This window comes from Vicugna pacos, chromosome 10 (assembly GCF_048564905.1).
Source record: "Vicugna pacos chromosome 10, VicPac4, whole genome shotgun sequence".
NCBI lineage: Eukaryota > Metazoa > Chordata > Mammalia > Artiodactyla > Camelidae > Vicugna > Vicugna pacos.
This window is the reverse complement of record NC_132996.1, coordinates 33065783-33091287: the sequence shown is the minus strand read 5'-3', so window position 1 is coordinate 33091287 and position 25505 is coordinate 33065783. Positions and strand designations below refer to the sequence as shown.

The 25505-nt window shown below is 48.0% G+C and overlaps 1 protein-coding gene and 2 long non-coding RNA genes across 4 annotated transcripts in view; 1 reads left to right on the top strand and 2 right to left on the bottom strand.

The window, feature by feature from the left end:
- The window catches only part of SBF2 (SET binding factor 2), a 393567-nt gene extending 385529 nt beyond the window's left edge, over window positions 1–8038 (top strand). For both annotated transcript variants that reach the window (XM_031681212.2, XM_031681211.2), the window contains 4 exons: window positions 1850–2043; window positions 2719–2806; window positions 5157–5288; window positions 6260–8038. In XM_031681212.2, the coding sequence (XP_031537072.2) occupies window positions 1850–2043; window positions 2719–2806; window positions 5157–5288; window positions 6260–6358 (513 nt within the window). In that variant the 3' untranslated portion in view covers window positions 6359–8038. The remainder of the gene's footprint in view (window positions 1–1849; window positions 2044–2718; window positions 2807–5156; window positions 5289–6259) is intronic.
- Window positions 1–25505, bottom strand: part of LOC140698715 (uncharacterized) — a 59314-nt gene that overhangs the window by 26968 nt on the left and 6841 nt on the right. The gene's annotated exons all lie outside the window — the stretch shown is intronic.
- On the bottom strand, window positions 144–13016 carry LOC140698714 (uncharacterized). The gene is made up of 2 exons (XR_012076575.1): window positions 12951–13016; window positions 144–641 (listed from the first exon to the last, which is right to left on the bottom strand). It is a non-coding gene; the product is annotated as an uncharacterized lncRNA (long non-coding RNA).

Here is a 25505-nt window from a genome sequence, read left to right as displayed (position 1 = left end):
TGAATGCTTTCTGAGTGTCTCACTTTACCACAGTGACATAATACTTATGTTCCAGGGCCCCAAATCCAGGGAAAATTACTGGGTTCTTTTCTATCTCAGCGCCCCTGTGGTTTCAGCTGATCTTCTACCACATGAGGAAAGAGGGCAGTGCCAGGACCTTGTTTATTCCAGAGAAATAATCAGAGAAAATGAAATATTTTAAAACACCAAAATGTGCTCCTTTATGTGGAAGGGACTGTGCTGAGCACCACACACACTTTGCGTCCTATTTAACCCCCAGTGAGGGAGTCGTGTCCCATCTCAAACATGAGGGGCAGACACAGAGATCACACAGCTAATGCTTGCAACAGTCACCCGTCAGACCCATGTCAGACTGACTCCAAATGCAACAGAAAGGAAGTTAGGACAGATGAGTGTTCTGAAGAGCACTGCAGGAAAGGAGAGGTCAGCAGGGGCCAGCTGTCACAGAGGGGTCGAGGAGAATGGAGTGTAAAAGAAGGCCTCTGATGTGGTAAGGAGGAGTCCTCCAGTCGCTGTCTCTTGCCTTCAGGTGGCAATTCAGGAGCTGTTATCAGACAGGCCACAGGTAGGGGATGTCTTACTGCTTTTATCCTCAGAAAAATGGTTTCTTGATTTTTTTTCTGATTATAAAATAAGATATATTTATTATTTTAAATAAGACAATACACAGAAAGTTACAAAATAAAGACATAAATCACCCACCATTTATAACCTAGAAATAAACCACTATGCTTTCAAGCTTGTTTTATAATTCTAAACACACATATAAAAGGGAAGTTAGTGTATACATGCAGTTTTAAAACCTGCTTTTTTACTTAATATGTGGTATACATGTCCTTCCATTTGTCACTATAAATCAGCAGCAACATTTTTGTTGTTGTACCTCTTGATTTTTCTTATGCAGCATTGCAGTTATTTTTTAACAAAAAGGAGATCCCATTATGTATATTATTTTGTCATCTACTTTTTCACCTAAGACGTATGTGAACATTTCTCTAGGCCAATGTAATCTATCTACATCATTATTTAATATGTATATATACACTGTTCATTGTTTAGGGCTTTAGCTTTTCAAACTTACATAGTTATCAAAGGAATAAAGCCAGCCACTAAGAATCAACAGAGTGCAGTAATCCAGTCATAAAGGACAGTCAAACGTGCTTACACATATTCATGGAATCAATCATCTAGTAAATAGCTTATTTGTGTCCCTTTTTTTTAGATTCCACATATAAGCAATATTGTATGGTATTTTTCTTTCTCTTTCTGGCTTACTTCACTTAGAACAGTGATCTCCAGGTCCATCCATGTTGCTGCAAATGGCATTATTTTATTCTTGTGCACAGCTGAGTAGTATTCCGTTGTATATACATACCACATCTTCTGTATCCAGTCATCTGTTGATGGACATTTGGGTTGTTTCAACCCCTTGGCTGTTGTAAATAGTGCTTCAGCAGCAACATTTTTAATGGCTGGCTGTCTGTTGTATGGAAATACCCTTTTTTTTAACCAGTCCAATGATAGTAATTTCCAATTTTTTAGTGTTATAAACTCTAGTAATAAACATCTTTTTACATATATTTTTCCTTTTTTAAGTATAGTTGATTTAATGTTGTGTTAGTTTCTGATGTACATATAGCATTTTGATTGTTATTTTTTTCACATTTCTCATTATAGGTTTTATAAGATATTGAATATAGTTCCCTGTATTATATATATTTTTCTTATTGGTCCAGTTTTTTCCTAGAGGTAAATTTTTAGAAATGAAATTATCAGGTCAATTACTTGAAGTCTTTGTAAAGCTTTCCTAGCCCCTTTTCTTTCTCAGCCCCAGAGACACCCTTCAGGCTCCCCAGGAATTGTGTCTACCAACCTCCCTTCCTATCAGAAGAGGTCTGTGCTGCACCTCCCAGACAGCAGCCCGGGGGAGGAGCAGAGTACTGGCATCTCCCCATCCAATGGAGTGGACCGGCGAGCAGCCACGCTGTACAGCCAGTACACATCCAGGAGCGATGAGAACAGGTGGGCACGCTGAGCCCTGCTCGGTGTTCTGAAAAGGCCCTCCCCGCCTTGCCTGCAGCCACACCACAGGCCCTTTAATAAGCTCGGCCTGTGCAGTGCTGCCTTCTACAACTTAAAATAGATCTGCTTTAATTCTTTGTTTCTGTTTTAAGTGTGTTAGATGGTTCTTTGAAGAGGAAAAGTCAGAATTACAACTGAAAGAATGCCAAGAGATCATAGTTATTTGTGGTTGCGTCCTGATTGTTATTACCTCATGTCTGCCAGGTCTTTTGAGGGAGTATGTTTTAGTACTTTTTCAGTGGCAGACATCAGAAATGCAGCTCACACTGGCCCAAGCAGAAGGAATTTACTCCCATACACTGGGAAGGCCAAGGAAGTGCCAGTTTTTTACACAGTATCTTCAGCTCTGCTTTCTCCTATGGGCTTCATGAACCCCAGCGTGGCACAAAAGATGGCTACTGAGAGCTCCAAACCTCACAAGTTTGGTAATTCCAGCAGAAAGAGGCAGTCTCTCCCCAAAGGTCCAGTAGAGAAATTCTAGGGGGAGCTCTCATCGATCTCTTTTGGATCATCTGGGGGAAACAGAGACTTAACCAACAAAAACTACGGACATCCCCTTTATAGCACTTTTTAAATGAGAAGTCAAATTAACTGCCCTGTCATCATTTCTTCTAGGTCCTTTGAAGGAACACTCTACAAAAGAGGGGCTTTGCTGAAAGGTTGGAAGCCCCGTTGGTTCGTTTTGGATGTAACAAAACATCAGGTAATACCATCAAAGCCTAGAGAAATCACTTCTCCCAGACTCGGCTCAGTCCCTGGCTGTCGTGTGACTCAGCAGATGCAGCCCTCGGGTACAGGATGCCTTCCTAAGGCCTCTCAGAGGGCCCATGCCTGTCCCTGAGTAAGGGTGGTAGCCTCCTGAGAGGGTGCAGGTGTACGCAGGCGGAGGCAGGGACTGTTGAGCCCAGAGCATTAAGAGCAATAGAACTCTGTTTTTTAATACTCATATATCTCCTGCTGCCTGCTCTTAAAACCCAGGCCAGGAGAAGTGAGATTTTCAGTGTGTTACATACCACATGCACATACAGAGCCTGCCCTGTGAACATTCCCCAGAATACAGATCACTTCATGTTTGCTGCATAAAGTATCCATTCAAAACCGAGGGCAGTAATTTATTCGATAAACATTTACTGAACACCTTCTCTGTGTCTATCACTGTACTTGGTACTGAGGAAAGCACCATTATCCCCCAAAGATGACAGCAACGGAGGAGGGAGGGGGCCCCAAAACAGGCAGCAGGGGATGTGCCCACCCAAACCTGGAATTCACAGTGGGCAGGTACTAGACAGGACCTCACAGATTATGTTATCAAATCTTTTCTTTTGCCCGTTGTTAGTCTCTGCTATTGCTATAGCATTGCCCCCAGTCCTTAGCGTCATAATCTTTGCTCCGGTCATCTCAGTGGGGAGGATCCCTACCCAAACCTCCAGCCCCTGTGCACCCTTCACTAGTGAGAGTCACGTGGCCTCCACGTTCTGACCCCAGACCTCACTCTACCTTGCACCTGACCAGTCAGCCTTGAGGCAGCCTGAGATGCCAAGATTCTCAGTGCATTTATCTCCAAAATGGAATCTGTTGAGAAAGATACGAACTATTACCCCTATACAATGCTCTTGTTGGACCTGCATCTGGAAAACTTCAGGATGAAGACTATACGGGGACTACCTTTCCCTCTGCTCAAGGAGCTTCATAAAGGTTACACAGAGTCTTTGTGGAAGAATACAGAGAATTTTTTACAAATATACAATAGAAGAAAGACCTTTTCAGGAGGCTAGACTTTGAAACATTTTCTCTGAAATCATAGAGCCTACACTGTATAGTAGAGTTCCATTAAACCACTAACTATAATATAAGAGAATGGCATAATTTTGATGTAATTTACAATTATATCAAATTATATTTGCATTTTTACCAACCTTTTAGATTTAACACAGAAGGTATACAGTTTTCACTTAGTCCTACTCATACCACGCCTGAAGGGAGGGGCGGAGAAAAGTCTGAAGCCTGAACCCCAGGGACGGAAGCACCAGACACTTGCTGCAGAGTGAGTTAGAGTGAGGTCCAGACTTAGAGTGGTGTCCAGTCCTTACACATAGTAACCACTCAGTCAAGTCAGTTGCTTTTAAATATACAGCTTGAACATATTTTCCCACCAGTCCACACGGGTCTTCCTGACCATTTTTGTAAAAGTTGTATAGTTTTCTATATTCTTGATGTACCTTCATTAATTAACCAACACCCCTACTTTTCAGTTGTTAGCTGATAAAGGCGGTGCTGAAGGAAACCTTTTTATACATGTGTCTCTGCATGCTTGTGGGAGTGTCTCTGTAGGGAAAATTTCTAGAGGTGGGAAAGGTACATCGCTAAGTATAAACATTTTAAATTTTAGTTCCTGTTGCTAAATTGTTCTCTGAAAGGTTTCTGATTATAGTCCCATTAACAGTGTTTGAGAATACCTGCTGCCTTACATTCAACCTGAATATTGTTTTTAATGTCTTAATCTCAGCGAAAAGTGAAATCTCACTGACTGCATTTACTTTTCTTTGATCAGTTAGGTTGTTCATCTTTTCAAATGTTTATAGGTCATTCATATTTATCCTGTGACTTGCCAATTGAAATTCTTTGACCATTTTTCTATTAGCTTGCTTATTACCATTTTATAAATTTCTAGGAATTCTGTATGTATTCTAAACATTAACCCCTTTTTTATTTTTTAGGAAAAATTTTAAATTTCTTTTTTGGGGGGATAACTAGGTTTGTTTATTTATTTTTTTTTTAATGGATGTGCTGGGGATTGAACCCAGCGCCTCGTGCATTCTAAGCACATGTTCTACCAATGAGCTATACCCTCCCACCTCTACCCCCTTTTTATGTTACACACATTTCTTACCATTGTTACTTGACACATTTTTTAATATGTAATACTTATTTGTTCAAATCTCAAAAAATGTCTTTTTCCTCCTTTCTCCCAGTCACCTAGTTCTCAATACATTTTGAAAAGCCATGCTGTTTTCTTTCTTTGTCTCATATCTCATGTGTCCTTTGGGTTCCAGCTGCGATACTATGACTCAGGTGAGGACACAAGCTGTAAAGGCCACATTGATCTGGCTGAAGTAGAAATGGTCATCCCTGCTGGCCCCAGCATGGGAGCCCCAAAGCACACGAGTGACAAGGCTTTCTTTGATGTAAGTTGATCTTACTTTTCCTTGCTCTGTTTGCACATGATTCCTTACAATCCATCCACCTCCAAGAATTATAGGGTCTCAGAGTAATTGGTGGTGACTGCACAGACCCCTCTAACTATGGGAATTGCTACAGAACTTGAACTCAGCACTCTTAATCCCCAAGCCTGACCTCTCCCAGCTGTTCATGTCTCAGAAGGGCTGAGCATTGTCTTGCACAAAAGAGTCCCTCAAAGATATTCAATTATATGTGGAAGCAGACAGACCCCTTGTTAAGTACAGTTAGTTATACAGTCACCGCCTACAAAGGAGAACAGATGTCACTTCCCTTTTTACCCAGTGGTCTTCATGCCTGACCTTCCACAGAACACTGTCCTTACCACACATGATGACTGTCTACTCTAACATCTTCAGCAACCCTTAGCTGGGCCTTGGGGCATTTTATGGGCCACATGATAGGGGACTTATCTAGTGCCCAGAGCCCAGCAGGACCTCTCAGAGCACAGGCCATACATACTCTAGGGCCCTGCTCAGGCTATGAGGCCATTTCTCTGACTCGTGAGACTCCAGTGTGGCCCCAACTGAAGATTTAGAGAAGGGGACAGAAAAGCCACCTCCAGCATGGTATGGATGAATCTCAGTCTTCCTGGAGCCTGTGCTGCATTGGCACAGTGCATGGTAGGGCTGGAGACTCCAGCCATTTTGGACTCTCCCAAGGCCCTGGGAAGATGCAAAGTGTGGCTCTTCCAGTATGTCTGTCTCCTCTGCCAGGCCCTTCTGTTAAAACCCTCTGTGACTCTGGGGACAAGGAAGGTAAAGTGACTATAAAGGTAATGACAGTATGGTAGTGGAGGGCAGAGAAAATAACAGGGGTTCTGGGGCGATGCAGTGAGGGACCGGCACAGGGACCGCTTTGCCACTTGCCCAAAGCCATAGAATAGCCCCACCCTCATCTCTTCTCTTCGGTTTTGCAGCTCAAGACCAGCAAGCGTGTATATAACTTCTGTGCCCAGGATGGACAGAGTGCCCAGCAGTGGATGGACAGGATCCAGAGCTGTATCTCTGACGCCTGAAGCCCATGGTCAACCCAGGCAGGAGATAGGGGGAGGGCTCATGCTGCCAAATAGAGAAGCAGCACATGAACCCCAGCGGAGCTGACGGCGTCCTGCTCGGTTCAGATGAGTCATCCTTCGGCCTGAGGTTTCCTGCCCAGAGTTACCCGTTCCCTTCGTTCAGCAGTTGCTACATCTGCTTAGCCTGAGTGGCTGTGTCACACAGGTCTGTCAAGAGCCCCCGGCCCGCCCTGTATCTTGCACTTGATTGTTCTAACAGGGTCTTTGTGGTTAGGGATCAGAAGAATGCTTCCTGAGCCAACTGTCATCCATCCCCTAGGCAAAGTGGCTACCCACCAGGGTCCTTCCTGAAAGCTGGATCCTTTTTGCTCTCCAAGGTCATAATTTCCTTGGAGAGCTTTCTGACATCAAAAATCAAAACTCTCCAAGATTATCTTCCATCCTGTGCAGAATAGGTTTCCCGTCAGAGGCTCCTATTCTTACTGCCTGACCTTAGAGATGCTCAGTTCTCTGGTGCTGTCAAAGGTGCTTCCATAACCCCTGCTCGGCCACTAGGGTTCACAGCAAGACCCATCAGTGCTCTGTGGCAGGCAAGGTGGGCAGGGGCCACACAAGATCATCCTGATGGGAAAGACTGTCCAGGGAATGATGCAGCAATGACCAGACCAATGCAGGGAAATACTGCTTCTACAACACTAAATTCTCTAGGCCAAAGGTGCCCTGAGGATCCAGGACGTTGTGTTCCCATGTATTTTTCTGCTCCCTGACAGCTTCTTACACAAAATAACATGCAAAAGCTGAATGCACTAACCCACAAAACGGACACTTGCACTGAATTCCTAAGTGAAGATGTTGGAAAGACAGAAGCCAGAGACCACACGACCCCTGTGACGAGGCCGTGTAGACCATGGTCGCACTGCGGCGTGACTGGATCCCCAAACAGCACCCTCCGCATGCGAACAGTAAGGACCTCTTTAGACTTTCATTAATTTTGATAACCTGTGTTTGTTCAGCTTAAGATTCCAGTTTGTTTACAGTCAACAGAAACAGCTTCTCTGTGAAAGCCACTGTGGCCAACTGGAGTCCTAGGTAGCTACATCATTGCATTGTTTTGTAATGTTAATATGTTAAATACCAAACTAATATTTCAAAAATATGTATATATGATTTCTATATCCTTGTTTTTCAGATAGTCTGCTTATAATTTAATATAAAGTTAATTGATTCATTCATAAGATTCCAGTAATAAAATGGTTCCCTTTTTAAAAAATAAAAAGCCACTTTGTCTTTGTAGGTTAAAAATAAATCAGATTTTCAAATTTAAAATTATCTACAAGCTAGGAAATAGAACTGTGTTAATATATAAGAAATTAGAGGATAATAAGAATGAAGGATTTTTCTATCATTTTCATTTTATAAATTGCCACCTGTGAAAATGGTTTTTGCACATTATTTGTATTTTTCTTTGTATATGAAATAATTTTTTGTACTTTGTAAAATATGAAGTCCATTGTACCTTTAGCAATTTGAGACTACACAGTGCTTCTTTTGTAACTGGATTCTTTTAACTTTCATGAAGGCACCACATGCCTTGCATTCACTAACCACCTTGAATTAAATTTATTTCTTAAGAAAAAGCATCCTTTATTTACTGAAATAAAGTTCATTGTGCAGTACGTAGCACTCAGGAGGCAACATTTATGATTCATACACGGGACTAAAAGTTCAAGGGTAAAACACAGCATAGCCCATTTCCTGCCTTGGTTCTATTAATGTCATTACTGCCCTTTGCTCAGGAAGTACCAGGGACACTGGACATGCTGGCCTGAGCTTCTGGGTTCTGGACACACGGCTGCAGAATTTAGGTTAAGAGACCTGAGGCCGCCACGCCCACCCTGTGCCTCCAGTGAGCTGTGTGAAGTTGGTTAAGTTCACTGCCTCTTCCAGGTCACAGTTTTACCACTTAAGGCGTGTGGCAGTTTGTGATAATTTCAGCAGGGGAACTGAACTCGTTTGGTAGCAGGTTTTCCTGCTTCAGGAAATTGTTGAACAGCAAAAACAAAGGATCAGTGATTTCAGTTCCAGACAACACTCCCTCTAGGTAAGCCCTTGGAGTTTACCTTGGGAACCTAGCTACATCTCAGTGTGGAGCCAACAGAATGCAAGTTCTCATCTCAGGGGTGAACCTCTGAACTAGTCAGGAAGAGCCCCCGAGGTGAGGCACTAACGTCCCCCTCCCTCAGATTTCCTCAGTCCAGAGGGCTCATGTGACTCAGGCCTTCATTAATCCCAGGACTCTCCTCCTAATGGCTGGCTCTGGAACCTGCAGTTCTGCCCTGTGTGTCCCTGAGAGTCAGTCAGGAGGAAAACTGGGATTGGGAGCTGAGCACAAGTGTCAGGACGCCCTTCATTCCTCAGGTCTGAGCTGTGAGAGGGAGAAGGGCACTGGGTTCCAAGGAAGAAGCCTGGCACCCTGACCTGCGGCTCCTGTGACAAAGTCTCTCACGCCTGGGTTCTTGAAAGATGCCGACCCAAGGGAGCACGTGAGTGCAGGACCCACTCCCCAGAACCCTTCAGCCCAGGTTCTTTTTCTCAGGCCCCAAATCCGTCCACTCAGTGTCCTCACGCCAGGGCTAGAGCTTTAACTGTTAATAGTCCAACTGGTTTGCTTTTGAATGAAAACTGACATTTATAGATATTTCATTAGGAGTTCTTTTAAGAGTTAAGTAACCCCATCGTCTGTAAGGAAATTCTGAACAATCTCAAGATCTCAAGCTGATAACCAGGAAATGCCCTCAGCAACAGCAGCCTCAACCAGAGCTATGAATTAAGCCGAGAATAAAGCAGCATTGTGACGGAGATAGGGCTCGGACAGCACTATCAAATAGATACATAATGCGAGGCACTGGTAGATCTTTTTTCAAGTAAAAAGAAATAGATGAAGTTCAGTTCATAACATTTTATCTTATTTTCAATAATACATTGTTTACCTTTATCTATCAAACATTATTTCAACATGTAATCAATACAGAAAATTATTAATGAAATATTTCATATCTTCGTTCATGCTGAGTCCACAAAATCCAGTGTCTATTTTGCACTACAGCACATCTGTTTGGACCAGTGTGTTCTTTTTTCTGACACCACTTCTCTTACCAAATGCATGTCATTTTCCCACTCCAGTTCTCCCACACCGGCTAAGTACCCAGCAGTTCACCCCGTTCTGACACTACCACCCCAGAGGTAGCACAGACCCCACACTTAAGGGCTCAGCCCACCAGACTGCCCCCTTTCAGATGCCTGTTGCAATTCCCAGGGGAATCTGAGCAACCAGCTATAAATTTGGGGGGGTGCCCATAACCCCCTCCTTAGGTTCAGTGATTATTTAGAATAACTCACTGAACTCAGGAAAATATGTTTACTGGTTTATCGTAAAGGAAACAACAGCCAAATGAAAGAGATGCATGGGGCAAGGTCTGGGCGAAGGGAGTGGTGTGGCGCTCCCATGCCCTCTCTGGGCGTGCCACCCTCCCAGCACCTCAGTGTGATCACCAACTGGAAAGCCCTCTGAATCTTGTTCAAGATTTTTTTCATAACCCATTCTCCAATTATTGAAAAGATAAACAAAATTGATAAACCTTTAGTCAGACTCATCAAGAAAAGAAGGGAGAGGGACCAAATTAATAAAATCAGAAATGAAAAAGGAGAAGTTACAACCGCAAAAAGGACAATGTGGAAGAAATGAACAATTTCTTAGAAAGGTACAATTTGCCAAGACTGAACCAGGAAGAAATAAGACAATATGAATAGACCAATTACCAGTACTGAAATTTAATCAGTAATTTAAAAACTCCCAACAAACAACAGTCCAGGACCAGGTGGCTTCGCAGGTGAATTCTACCAAACATTTAGAGAAGAATTAACACCTATCTTTCTGAAACTATTCAAAAAATTTACAGAGGAAGGAACACTTCCAAACTCATTCTATGAGGCCGTTATCACCCAGATACCAAAACCAGACAGATACCACAAAAAAAAATTACAGGCCAATATAACTTATGAATATAAATGCAAAAATCCTCAACAAAATACTAGCAAATGGACTCCAACAATGCATTAAAAGGATCATACACCATGATCAAGTGGTATTTATTCCAGGAATGTAGGAATTTTTCAATGTCAGCAAATCAATGTAATACACCACATAAACAAATTGAAGAATAAAAACAGTATGATGGTCTCAATAGATGCAGAAAAGGCTTTCGATAAAATTCAATATCCATTTATGATAAAAACTCTCCAGAAAGTGGGCTTAGGCAGATCATACCTCAACATAATAAAGGCCATATATGACAAACCCACAGCTAACATCATACTTAATGGGGAAAAGTTGAAGTTATTTCCTCTAAGATCAGAAACAAGATAGGGATGCCCACTCTTGCCACTTTTATTCAACATAGTCTTGAAAGATCCAGCCATAACAATCAGAGAAGAAAAAGAAATAAAAGGAATCCAAATTGGAAAAGAAGAAGTAAAACTGTCACTGTTCGCAGATGACATACTATACATAGAAAACCCTAAAAAAGCAACCAGAAAACTACTAGAGCTCATCAATGAATTTGATAAAGTTGCAGGATACAAAATTAATACGCAGAAATCAGTTGCATTTCTATACACTAACAATGAAATAGCAGAAAAAGAAATTAAGGAAACAATACCATTTACCATTGTACCAAAAAGAATAAAATACCTAGGAATAAATCTACCTAAGGAGGCAAAAGTCTTGTACTCTGAAAACTGTAAGAAAGAAATTGAAGATGACAAACAAATGGAAAGATATACCGTGTTCTTGGATAGGAAGAATCAATATTGTTAAAATGGTCATACTACCCAAGGCAATATACAGATTTAGTGCAATCCCTATCAAATTACCAACGACATTTTTCAAAGAGCTGGGGAAAAAAATGTTAAAATTTGTATGAAAACACAAAAGACTCCAAATAGCCAAAATAATCTTGAAAAAGAAGAATGGAGCTGGGGGAATAATGCTCCCTTTCAGACTATACTACAAAGCTACAGTAATCAAAACAGTATGGTGCTGGCACAAAAAAGACACAGATCAATGGAACAGGATAGAAAGTCCAGAGATAAACCCACACACTTATGCTCAATTAATCTATGACAAAGGAGACAAGAATATACAGTGGAGAAAAGACAGTCTTTTCAGTAAGTGGTGCTGGGAAAACTGGACAGCTACCTGTAAAAGAATGAAATTAGAACATTCTCTAAAAGCATATACAAAAACAAGCTCAAAATGGATTAAAGACTTAAATGTCATACCAGATACTATAAAACTAGAGGAAAACATAGGCAGAACACTCTTGGACAGAAATCACAGCAATACATTTTTTGAACCAGCTCCTGGAGTAATGGAAATAAAAGCAAAAATAAACAAATGGGATCTAATTAAACTTAAAAGCTTTTGCGCAGCAAAGGTTACCATTAAGAATAAAAAGACAACCTACAGAATGGGAGAAAATATTTGCAAATGATGCAACTGACAAGGGGCTAATTTCCAAAATATACAAACAGCTCATACACCTTAATATCAAAAAAAAAACCCAATCAAAAAGTGGGCAGAAGACCTAAATAGACATCTCTTCAAAGAAGACACACAGATGGCCAACAAGCACATAAAAAGACGCTCAACTAATTATTAGAGAAATACAAATCAAAACTACAATGAGATATCACCTCACACCAGTCAGAATAGCCATCATTCAAAAGTCCACAAATGATAAATCCTGGAGAGAGTGTGTAGAAAAAAGGAACCCTCCTACACTGCTGGTGGGAATGTAAATTGGTGTGACCACTATGGAGGACAGTATGGAGGCTCCTTAAAAAACTAAAAATAGATTTACCATATGATCCAGCAATCCCACTCCTGGGCATATATCCAGAGAAAAATATAATTCAAAAAGACACATGCACCCCAATGTTCACAGCAGCACTATTTATGATAGCCAAGACATGGAAACAACCCAAATGTCTATCAACAGATGAATGGATAAAGAAGATGTGGTAGGTAAACACAATGGCATACTACTCAGCCATAAAAAAGAACAGAATAATGCCATTTGCAGCAACATGGATGGACCTAGAGCTCATCATTCCAAGTAAGCCAGAAAGAAAGAAAAATGCCATATGATATCACTTATATGTGGAATCTTAAAAAGACATAAATGAACTAATTATTTATAACTTAGATAATTGATTCCTTGAATAAGTATAAGCACATTTGACTGTCCCTTATGGTTGGATTACCACATTCTGTTGATTCTTATTTTGTGGTTGGCTTTATTCCTTTGATAACTATGTAAGTTTAAAAAGCTAAAGCTCTAAACTGTTCTTAGAAACAACAAAAAGTACATATATGTAAATTTTAAAATGGTTTTAATGAGTTGCTCTTCCTAGAATAAACTGTTTACTAAAAAAAATATATAAAATAATAATAATAATAATAAAAGATTTTTTCCTAACCCATTCTCCAGGCTCCCCTTCCCTCCCTCAAAGCTTCACACATTCTACTCACATGCTGTTCTTCCTGGTGACTAGCCCCCATTTTGAAGCTATCTAGCGACCCCAGCCTGAGTCACTGCATCACATAAACACAGGTGTGGTCAAAAGAACTCATTATGACTAATAAAAGATACTCCTGTCACTCAGGAAATTCTGAGGGTTTTAGGAACTATGCCATGAACTCAGGACGAAGACCAAAAAAATTTTGTTTTAATTATATTATAACTAGCCACATTTCCAGTGCTACCATACTAGGCAGATTTAGAGCAAGTAGCCTCTCACAGCAGACCCAGCAGTGGGAAGAGCTAGGAATCAAGAGACCTGAGGGTTGGCTCTATTCTAATTCGTGATGTGACCCTGAACCTGTGCCTTCACTTTGTAGGCGTTGACCTATGAAATTAAGGACCCAGATCTGTGATTTTGTGGTTCTTATGGTTTAGCTTTGCAAAGACTGAGGTTCTAAAGTGAGATTTAAACGATCTACTGAAAAAGACCAGATCATCTAAACCAGCACTTCTCAAACTGTGACGCAGTATGAATCATCATGTTAAAATGAAGATTCTGATTCACTAGGTCTGAGATGGGGCTTGACATCCCATGTTTCTGACAAGCTCCCAGGTTATGCTGAGGCTGCTGGTCCAAGGACCACACCTGAAGTAACAAAGATGTGTTCGTCCCAGTCCTCTGAGAGGCAGACGCCAAATGGGAAGGAAAGCAGGGGCGCTGGGAGAGCCAGGAGACCGAGGTGCGGCTGTGACCTTGTGAAGGAGCCAGGGAGGAAGGGGAGGAAGGAACGTAGTTCAGGCGGGTGGGACAGACTTAGACTGCAGGGCAATCCTAAGGAACTTCGCCAGGCAGGTGAGACATCCTCAAGCCACCGCAGCTTGTCAGAGGAATCCCACACCTCCCGAGAAGGGGCCTGCCAGGGCCCCCTGCCCCCCTGTCACTGGCAGGCAGCAGCCCGGGAAGCAAACACTGTTAGATTCCAGAGCACAGCAGCCGGCACCGAGTCACGTACAGTCCCCGCTGCCGGAGACCCAGAAGAAGTGTTCACAGTGGTCACAGTCCACCCCTGTGCCAGGTTCAGAGAGCAGTTCCTCCCTGTTCCCCCTGGGCCTCTCTTACTAAGGGGAACTCAGAGGAGAGAAAGAGGGAGCTGGGGGACTAACTCCAGCCCCTGTCAGGCATAATCACCCTCTCCCTCGTGCTGGTTCCAGGGTAGCCAATGACAAGGACTGGCCAGTGTCAGCTGTCCAGGTCACTTGTTTACTTGCTTATTCACTGCCTCTAATGTGTTGGGTGCTTTCTAAATGTGTCACTAAAATCTAGTTTTCTCCCATATGTCCATCCACGTCTCTGCCCCACACTTTCTTGTCCCCAGTCTTCCAGTCCTTTACTACCCAGGCCCCTTGACCAAACAGCCAGGCCACTGGCCATTGCCCAAGAGAGTGTGTATCTTCTCACTACCCTAGGCCACTTTCTGTGCACAAAGTCCCTGAGCAAGTACTCGGCTCACAGCTCTGGGCAGTGGGAATAGTCTCCCTTTCCCTCACACCTCTGTCCTGCAGCCACTGTCCATCTTCAGCTTGTACCATGCACTACATTAACCACCCGTAAACCCAGCTCAGGCTTTTCCCTCCTCTTTCAGCTGGTTGTAAAGGACCCTCCATGTGGCCACCGGTACAAGCCAGAGGACAGGCACTGGTTATGTCCTCATGCAGTTTACTTGTGCCCTCTGGCCCCACTGGGGCTCAGTCCTGGAGTCAGCATTTCCGTCTGATGGAGTCTGCTGCCAGGCCCTTCCGACTCTATGACTTGACACATCCAACAAACCCGAACTCAGAATGGGCAGTTTCAGATGCCCCGTGAGCTGTGCCATGGCCAAGTGTTCTGTCTCTACCAGCGCCTAGTAACATGCCAGAAACTGTTTCTCAAAAGGTGTGTATCCCTCCATTGCTGAGAGCATGGCCTTGCCATGGAATCCCAGGGGCCTGCTCTGATTCTCCCACTGGGACTTCCCGAAAGCACCATACATCTTTCCCTTTCCCACTACTGACACTTCCAACACCGGAGAGTGGCAGGACCTGGACCTTCTGCAGTGACTCTTCCTGTCACCTACCTACAGCTGGCAGCCTTCCACATCACCCTGAATTGTGTTGCCTCTAATCACAAAGAGGGTTACCAGGCACTGTGCGTTCTTCACCATAGTAAAAGATAAAAGAGGCAGCAATTTCTTTTACTTGGGAGGGGATATGCTGGCACACCACTGAACCCCTTAAAAACTTCCTTGAAGTGGCAGGTCCTTGAGTCTTCATAGGTTTATATGCCACACCCCAGACTGCACGTTATTTCCCCATGGCTTCCAGCATAGAGGCACCTCTTGCCCATCCTGTCTAATCAGCACAGTGTCGTTGACGTAATGGACCGCTGTGAGGTTCTGTGGGATAGCCACGTGGCCCTGACCTCTTGGGATTCTATTATGACAGAGGGAAAGACAGTTAACGGGGCCCTGAGGCAAAACTGTAAATGAGTATTGTTGTTCATCCCATGTGAATGTGGATTGTTCCTGATCCTCTTTTCAAATTGGAATGGAAAAGAATGCATTCGCCAGATGCCTGCCAACCACATACCCAAGGCCTTATTAATCAGCTCTAGCAATGATCCCACGTCCGGCACAGCAGTTGCAAACAGGACTACTACTTTGTTAAGCCTGAGGCAGTCCACCGCCTACCTCCAGCATCCGTCCCATTTCTGCAAAGGTTGGACTGGTGAATGAAAAGGAGAAATGGGAGGGCCACCACCCCTTCGTCCTTTATTAATGGTTCATTCACTTCTGCCATAACCCCTGGGAGGAGATGCTATTTTTTCCTACTACCCTGAGCAGGGTAAGGGAGTACAGAGAAGGCCGTTTCAGAAGTTTCCACTTGGCCCTCTCTGTTGTGATATGACAGTCCTACCCAGCGGGCCAGGCACCCAGCGAGGGGTCACTCCAATTATCAAAGTGGGATGTGAATTCTAATTGAACACTTGGGTACAAGGGACTGCTGGGTGGGTTGTGGACCCAGCAAGCCTACTGCAAGCCAAACCTTTACCAGGATTCCATGTGCTCTAGGCCCTGCTCTGAAAAAAGGCCTGTGATGAAGCTTTGAGTCTCCAGTTGTTAATGTCAACTCGAGCTCTGTGTCTAGTGATGCCCTTTCTCTAGTGAACAGTCACCCAAATAAAAGGCCATAGACCTCCGGGGAAAAACTGAGGGAATCATCATGATACACCCTGGCTGGTTTCGCATGGCCCTTCCTCCTAGAGACTTGGCCACCTCTTCAGTTATGGGTTCCATATCTGAAAACGGGCTCGGGTCTGGGAACTTAGCAAGGGACCGTGACTTTCTGTTGCCCCTACTTCCTGCTCCTCCATTCCTGTCTGCTTTCCTGCATGTAGATATTCAGCAGAGCCTACTGGCTATCCGTCTGTTTTGTCCCTAGGGACACCGGGCTCTGTTCACCATCTCCACAGCTGTCTGCGAGGCAATCCCCCTTACCTGCCTCTCTGTCCCTCCCTGTCATTACTGGCCTTATGTAATACATCATTCCAGGTGCCCCCTTTCCTCAGCTGCTGTAAATTTCTCCTCCACCTTCTGCCCAGGGAACTTGGGTATTTCCACTTCACTGAGTGCTGGACACTTCTTCCAGATTTCTAAGAGAGTCTGCCCCATCCCCTGGTGTCCTAGCTAGGGTATTAGATCTTCTGTGCCCTCAAGTCAATGGCTTCTTGCTTATCCAGTCTTCAGTTCCAGCCCCCTTAATCAAGCTCTCTCAAAATCCAATCTCAGGAGCATCCCCTGCCCCTGCCAGTATCCATGATAGCTCCTGTTCTTTCATGGGATGGTCTTTTCCTGCCCTTACCAGACCCAGCCTAACCCCAGCCAGATTATTCTGCAATTCAACCCTAATCATTGTCCTTGGCAGCCAGGAGAGGAAGCAGGGGCAACTACTGGGAGGGTACCCGTTGCCCAATAGCTGCCCATCCTCCAGTGCAGCAGAGGGGACAGCTCTCACAAGGGTGGGCAGGCGACCCCTGCAAGCCCAGAGGGTAAGGGAAGCCGCAGCTCCAATGACCTCAGGGCTGCCATGCAGATATCTTTAGCTCAGGCTTCAGGGTTCCAGATTCCACCCCCATGGCCGGACCCTCACACAGCTCCCTTGGCTGAGCGCTCAGACTTACTATCTGGACCTCTGCAACTAACGCTCGTCTTCCCCTGCACTCAGTTGTATCTGTTCTCTGCTGCCAGAGATAAGGGCCTCTTTGTGGGCCACCCGAGGCTCCCGCTGTCACACTCCCCGACTGGCTGCTTGTTGGTGGCCCACAGTCCTCCTTCCTCCCTCTGCAGGGCATCAGGAGTGAGCAGTAACCAGCCCATCTTGTGAAGGCAACATCCCCTCCCTATTTTTCAAACGCCTGCCACAGAATTCCTCTCCTCTAGGAAATCTTCCGAGGCCCTCACCAGAGAGAGAGTATTTGAGCTGCTACCTGCTCTAGGGACCATCTGGGGCCTCTACCAACAAGGATGGCATCCTCCTGTCCCTCGCCACTGAGTGAGACAGTCCAATCCCAGTCGTACCACTGTTTCCTCACACCACTTATGTTAGTTCTGGTCCTTGAGGAAGTAGACAGGAAGACAGGATTCTGTGTGCAGGAGATTTCTAGGTGAACAGCTGGGAGGGCAGCTGGGTGGGACATCAGACTGTGATGGAGGTTCACCCCTATGCAGGAGACACGGAAGGACAGAAGACGGGGCAGAAGAGTCTCAGTTCAGATCCAAGAACCAACAAGGCCAATGGGAGTCCTCATGCCAAAAATGCCTGCTGGGGAGGCTGGCATCTGCCAAGAAGGGGCCTGCCTTAGTCACCAGCTGTGAGCAGCCCGTGGGCCAAGGAGCAAACAGTGACGGATATCAGAGCACAGCAGTGGGGGCCGGTCTGAAACCTAAGAGGTGCATTTTCACAGCCACCACCAAAGGTCTAGCCAGTTACCCTTTTGGAGCCCTGGACTCAAAGTAACAAAGGTGTCAGCCTCATCTACCTGAGGTCCGTTTACACTAACGCTTCTGCCCTGTCACCTACTGGCTCTTTGGCCTTGAGCGGTTCCTAACTTCTCTGAGCCTCATGTTCCTCACCTATAAAGTGAGAGTGAAAACTATAGTATGTGAAAGTCCCCGACACAAAACGGATTCTCAAAAAATTGTTAGTTGAATCATGTATTCAACAAATACGTAATAAACACCTAGCTCAGGCCGGCCACTGTTCTGCTCCCGAGAGGTGTGCAGATGGCTCAGACACAGCACAGGCCCAGAGCCCACGGATGAAAGAAGGGACAGATCGTCTCCGATGTGCAGACTCAGGTCCCCACCACACACCCGAGATGCTCATGTCCTCATCCCCGGACCCCGTGAACATGCTGCCTGACATGGCAAAGGAAAACCAAGGCTGCAGATGGAATTAAAGCTGCTAATCAGCTGACCTTGAAAGACTACCCCACACAGGCCCAGTGTCATCATAAGGGTCCTTTTAAGTGGAAGAGGGAGGCAGAAGCGAGCTTCAGAGTGGCGTGACCTGAGAAAGGCTCAGTCAGCCACTGGTAGCTTTGAAGACAGAAGGGGCCCTGAGCCAAGGAGTGTGGGCATCCCTGGAAGCTGGGAAAGCCTCCAGGAAGGAACACAGCCCTGCTGATACCTTAATTTTAGGCCAGTGAGACTTCTGACCTCCAGAACTGTAAGATGACAAACCCTTTGTGTTAAGCCACTAAGTCTGTAGTAATTTGTTACAACAGCAACAGGAAACTATCACAGCATCACACAGATGAACTACCACGATTCATGCAATGACAGAGGTGTGTGCAGGACACAGGAGCCCAGGACAGGGACGTGAGACAGAGGATAGCCCAGGAGAGGTGGGAGGGGGGCAGAGGGCAGAGGTGCTATGGAGGATGTGGGCTTGGGGGGCTGGGCTGGGCAGGGAGTTTCTGCAAGGCCCTGAGAGGGGCACTCACACACATGCCAACACACAGTCCTGACACAGACAGCAGATGAGGGTGTGCATGTTTACACACATACGCTTTTACGTGTACACACCCTACTGACAGAGGAACTAACACATGCAGGCGCTGTTGGGCACAGCCCACCCACTGCCTAGATTCCACTTGTTTTAGGTGACCATGCTCAGCATTCGCATTTCCTGGGGACAGCAGAGCTTAGCAGGTGGGGCTGGGAGCCCCTGCCATGACCCCATCACTTGTGGCCGGAAGTTATGTCTCTGCCCAGGGCCTCAGTGTGTGAGGAGCCAGAATCAGCCTTGACAAGGGGCACATCCCCCCACACCTCCAACTACAGGACGGAACCTACTATGAGTGGGCCCACCACCCCAAACTATGGTGTGTCCATCATTCTTGGCATTTATCTGTCCACCATTCATTCACTCCACATGAGTTCACTGATGTTTGCTGTGTGCTGATGCCTCTTCTGGCTAGTTTGGACCGCAACATAGCCAGAACAGCTATTATCCAGACCTGCAAAGATGGTATCTTGTGTACTCAGAGCCGTGACTGGGTTGGGATAGCTAAGGGCCTGCGGAAAGATGGGAGGGGATCCTAGACCAGCCCTGGGGATCGGAGACTTCCCTGAGGAACTGACATTGATGCTGAGTTCATAGATGCAGAGGTAGCAAGAGGAGGACAGAGAACGGTAGGTAAGCCAGGTATTGATGCTTGTTTAGAAAGATCTCCCTGTTGAAGAACGCACGGGGCAGCGGGAAGAGCAGGCAGTGGGGCTGCACAGATGCGGAAGCCTCAGAGACGTGCCTGAGGTGCATCTGTAGGACCTGAGGCCTGCCTAGGATGGGGGGGGGGGCAGTCAGGACTGTCAGGTTGCTTCCTGGGACACCTGAAAACAGCCCTGGCCTCAGAGTCAAGTGCTGGGAGAGGGTGAAGGGTGGCTGGACTGAGCACCGAGGCCCCGGCCTCCTCCACAAGAGGCCACGTGATGCTCGGGGGGAAGGCAGCACTTCCACGCTCAGGGGTGGGGGTGGGGGCAGTGCCCCACAGTGTCAGGCAAGAGACCCTCTGCCCAAGTCACAGGCCCACCGCACAGCTTGCTGGAGGGAAAGAAACCGAGTAGCCCTGCCCTGCTTTGCAGCTAAAAGGCCAATAGTTTAGAAAAGTTACCTGACCTGCCCAAGGTCATACAGTAGCTTTGACGGAGCCAGGTTTGGACCCAGGCTTGTGTGACTGTGTTCCGGGCTCGCCCTTCTTAGCCATCACCCCTCCACCAGTCTGGGAACCTGTGACCTGTCTTCCACTTGGCCTGGCCAGGCCACTTAGTGGTCATTCGAGGCCAGGAGCATACCTCCACGGCCTCACCCTCCTGGGGACTGGACCAAGACATGAAGTTCCCTCTGTGAGTGGAGTGAGCTGGGGTCCTCCAGGGGGAGGACAGAGGGGCGCTCAGCTGACTCAGAGCTCTCACACCTAGCCCACAGCTAGACCACCTGAGAAGCAGGCATCCCAGTCTGGAAGCAAGGGTTCCTGCTCCCTCCAAGAGGAGCGGAGGCCTAGCTCACTTGTTGCCCGCTGTCACAGAGCTCAGCAAAGCTGGGCCTTCCAGGAAACGCAGGCCTGGCCAGAAGAAACAGAGTTCAGGGCTTAGAACCAGGATGCTCACATGATCCTGGTAAGATCCGGTCCTGTCTGAGCCTCTGTTTCCTCGTCTGAAGCGTGAGGCTGGGCTCATTTATCCCCAGGCTGCAGCAGCTGTGACGGTGATGGTCTTTTTTGCATCTGCTCTACAGTCCCTGGCCCCCTTCCAGCCTAAGCGTTGGACAGCAGATGCCTGATCCCTGCACGGAGCCCCCAGCTCTGGCCTCAGCACATCCACCTCCTCACTCCCTGCAGGTCCCCCGAGGTCCAGCGCGGCCCCAGCCAGAGGAATGTGCGCCATTCCCGGCATCTCCTCCCCTGTGGCCAGCCTGGAGAGGGGCTGGGGCCTCCGGGCCATCCTGACAGGAAATTAGCTGGGCCTGGCCTTCCCCATTACCAGCTGCTCCGCTGACCCTGACCCTGTGTTTTCCGAAACCTGATACTGCAAATTTCACAGCCTCTTCTCCGTTCCCTAGGAGGCCTGGCTGAGCTCTGTGCCTAAAGGGCCCATCCAGCCTGCATGCAGGGCTGCCTTCCTGTGACTCCAGCCCCTGCTGTGACCCCAAACCGCTCCACCTCTCTGGGGGAGGCCTCCCATCGCTGAGCCCTGAGGCAGAGCCCGAGTGTGGAGCGGCTACAACATGCAAAAGAGTGGGAGGCACGTAAGAGAGGATGTGGGGAGGCCACTTAAGAGGCTTTTGTGGTCCAGGGAAGAATGATGGTGGCTTGGATTCGGATGGGACAGTGAAGATACAAAGAACTGTACAGAATCCAAAGTGACTGAGGCAATAAGATGGAGAGAGACTGGTCATCTGGCCGGGGAAGCCGAGAGGGAGAGGTCAAAGGACCCCTGGGTTTCTGAGGGACACAGCTGGCAGTGCCTTTCACGGAGATGGTGACCCCTGAAGGCTGGCCAGGGCTGCAGCGGGAGGGGACAGGATGGTAAGCTTGGCCTCGGGCATGTGGAGGTGCCCTTCGGATGGCCTTGTGATCATTTGGACACAGTGAGGGAGGAGATGGAGGTGCACATTTGGGAGGCAGAAGAGCAGAGACGGTCATCTGAGCCGAGACACAAGGACAAGAGCTTAGAGCGGGGAGAGCCAGGCTGCGCCTGCAGGACATGCTGCCGACGGGCTGGCGGGGACAGACCTGGCAGGTGTGAGGGGTGGCCAGGGATGCAGAGAGAAGCTGGGCAACATGGTGCCACGCGTGGAATGGAGAAGAGTGCTCGGATGACTGGACAGCCAGGAGGAGGAGGGCTGGAAAGCAGGCTGAGCACGCAGGGTCCCCACTTCACCTGCTTACTGTTTCTCCCTTTAGAAAGCACACTGCACAAGGCGGCAACTTCTTGCTTGCGGTCTATTTTTCAGCACATAGAAGCACTGTTGATGTACAAATAGTCACTTGATAAAAACTTGTGGAAAGAAGGAGCAAGGGTGGCTGAGAGGACAGTGGTTTGGCTGTGAAGAGGAAACCAAGCCGGCTCGGAGAGGAATGAGGGAGGGGGGCTCCTAAGAGCTGGGCGTCCAGACAGAGCTGCTCAAGACATGGGGAGGAACACCAGGTCCAATCTTCGTGAGGCCCGGACATCAGTGGGGTCTGTAAGATGCCCAGGTAGCCTTATAATCGTCCCCTGCCCCTTTCTTGATGACAGGTGGGGGTTTTTGTTCCTTGCAACCAAAATAGCCTTGACTTCCACCCACCCACCCGAGTCTCCACCCCTACATCAGCCTCCCTATCAGCTAAACATCTAATCATCTGTCTACAAATCAAACAGTGCACAGGCTCCTCCAGCCCTACAAGCATCCATCAGCCTAGAGTCCAGGAATCCACCCATCAGCAATTAACCAACTGTCCCGCCACACAGTAGCCTTTCAAAACACATGGTAGAGTGGGGCCAGATTACGAAGGGTCATGAGCACCAGGCTAAGGCAATCCAGCTTCATTGCTAAACAGCACGAAACTATGGAAGGCTTTTAAGCAGAAAAGTTACATAATCAGACCTGTAATTTAGAAGAATTCTGGCAGCTGTGAAGTGAGCAAGATGGACTAGACAGGGGAGTCTAAAGGCAAAAAGACCAGTTGGGGTAAGACTGCAACATTCTAGATGATGAAATAGGGCAGTGGCCAGAGAAAGAAGAGTCAAGCCTGCCCAGACGGGGGACTGCCTAAGGGCCTTGGTCTGGCCCACATCAGATGCACCCAGGCACTGTACTGTCCCTGCCCTCAAGTGGGGCTGTGCTGCCCGCACACCTGGCCCAAGACGTGCAGGACAGGTAGTTCCCCGGGGCCCAACCCAGAACCAGTCCTTTCTGGGCCCATCTGCAGAGCCCTCGGTCCTACAGCTGAGCAAGTGACACTGCCAGTGTACACAGTCGCCCACCAGGTCTAGTCTCACACTTCAGCCCTCACTGTGGAAAGCTGGGGCCTCTTCTCTGTTAATTTTCTCCAACTCCTCAGAGGCTGGGCCTCAGCCCAGTGAAGTCACGGTCTGGGAGGCAGCCCTGGCTCCCAGCCCGCCCACGGAGGCTATATTTGGAGCAAGACAACTCCCTGCAGACACAGACTTGGGACCCACCCTGCAGCACTGCCCCAACCCATTTTACTGACTTTCCAAGCAGTGTGGGTGTCACTCATATTTTCACTTGTTTGTTCATTCATTCGCTTGTTCTCTCATTTACCCATTCCACCAACATTTATTGCCTAAGTGTGACAAGCAGGATATACGGTGGGCACGTGTACAGTACCTGTGTATATATGGGTTTCTGCATCTAAACAGGAAGGTAGAACGCAGCCCTGGTGCCCTCCCTCAGGGTTCAGCAGTGCCAGTGACTCAGAATCAGGTATGTGTAGCGTCTGTGGGCACCCGTGTGCGTGTGCATGCAGGCACGTGCTCTCTGAGGAGGTAGCTCTGACTCAGCCCCACCCGGGGTCTGTGTATACCTGCCTGTGTATGCAGGCGTGAGCAGAGGCCCTCGCCCCCCAGCGGGTGGGGAAGTGGTGGTGACTGACTCAGCTGTACAAGGTGACTGGGCGCCTGCAGGCCAGCTGTGACTTTATGGCCATGCTCACTTGCCAAGCCAAACAGCCAGTGTTGGGTGCAAATATTCTATATGAGGAAGAAGAGGTCCTGAGCAGGAGAGACCCAGCAACCTGAGCACAGCTGTCTGTGCCCCTGAGGGCCTCTGCCTGCCCCTCCACCACAGGTATAGGACCCTCATCTCAACCCCTGTGGCCTAGCCTCCTGGAGGCTCCGAGGCCACACCCCACATTGACTCCTCTGTCACCTTCACCCACCAGTCCTAGGTTGGCACAGGTCAGGTTCCAGGCCCAGAGGTGCAGGGCTGCCAGCCCAATTCATTTCCTACCACACAAAACCCCGTCTGTTTCCACCATGACTGCATCCTTCTCCAACACGAAGCCAAAAACCTTTTCTGACCTCTGGGGCCCCAGACCTGCTGCCTGGGCTGCGGCCCTGTCCCGGCCCCCCACCCCCATCTGCTCCATGTGTGCTCCTTGCCCTATCTGTGCCTGGCTGTCTCTCTCCTTATCTGTCCCAGGGTCTATCTTTGTCTCTTCTCTAGGCAGGCTGTCTGCAGCAGAGGCTTCACAAGAGCAGGGGTGCTGACAGGGAGGGGGTGTGGGGAGGACACTCCGTGTCCTTTCTCGGGTCTTATCAGGAAAAGTGAAGTTACTGCTCAGGGCTCAGGCTGGAATTTCGCCCCATGGCCTTGCTCAGTTTGCTGGGGCCTCCCTGGGGAGAACCCGGGTCAAGCCAGGCAGGAAACAGGCCCCCGCTTGTTGGCTGCTCCTCCTCCATTCTCACCCACTCTCACCCCAACTGGCAGCCTCCAGCCAAGCGCAGACACAGAGGGGAGAGGGCTGCTCCTTTCTGAGGCACTTACAGAAACAGGGCTCAGGCTGTGTGCCCCAGGGGACAGGGGAGGCGGGGGCCATGACCGTGGTGTCTCCGGGTGCCAGCAGGGCCCTCCATGGGCCTCCAAGAGGAAATACCCCCGGGGCTGAGGAGGAACGGGGGGCTCCCACCCTCGCCCCTCCGGGCCCCCAGGCCTGCCTGCATTTGCTGGCACATGCACTGCCGGGAATGGCTGGGAGCTGCCCTAGAGTTGGGACACCTAGGTTTTGTCCCAGATCCGTCGTGGCCTGTGTCCCCTTGGGCAACTGCCTAACTCTCTGAGCCTCACTCTCCTGGTCGGCAAAATAGGAAAGCAGCGCCAACTTCCCAGGGTGTTGAAGATAAAATGAGCTGGCTGCAGGGCCCCGCGCCTGAGGGCCTCCTCCGACCTCGACAAGCTGCGACCCGCCGCCCCCTTGCCGGCCCAGGAGCGAGGGGACGCAGCCACAGTGACCCGCCCCGCCCGGCCCGCGTTGGCCCGCGTCCGCCCGCGGAACCCAGAGAGCAGCGCGCGTCCACCAGCTGGGATCTGAGTCCGCGGCACACGCCTGCCCTCTGGCGGCCGCGTCGGTCCTGGCGCCCCGCACCAGGGCATTTGCCCCAAAGCCGGGCAACTTACCCTGCCCCTGGGTCTGGGCCCCTAAGGACTTGGTCCAGTGGCTCTGAGTGCAGGATTGTCCATCACCGCGGGGCGGGTTACAGCACAGGATTTTGTTCCCTTTGCATCCATGCTTTTTCTCCATTTTCCACACTGGATGGGCATTACTTTGTGATAAAAAACTACAAATGTAACTACTACTTTTTTAATCACATGGAGAAGGGGTCTCTTCCGCCGTCCCCCAAGGGAATTCTGGAAGTTCTGGGTTTTCTATCATCTCTATTTGCATGAAATCTCCCAGAGATGGCTGGAGGGAAGGAGACTGGGAGGTGCAGCAGTAGGATGGATGGTCCACCCTCCGTATACTC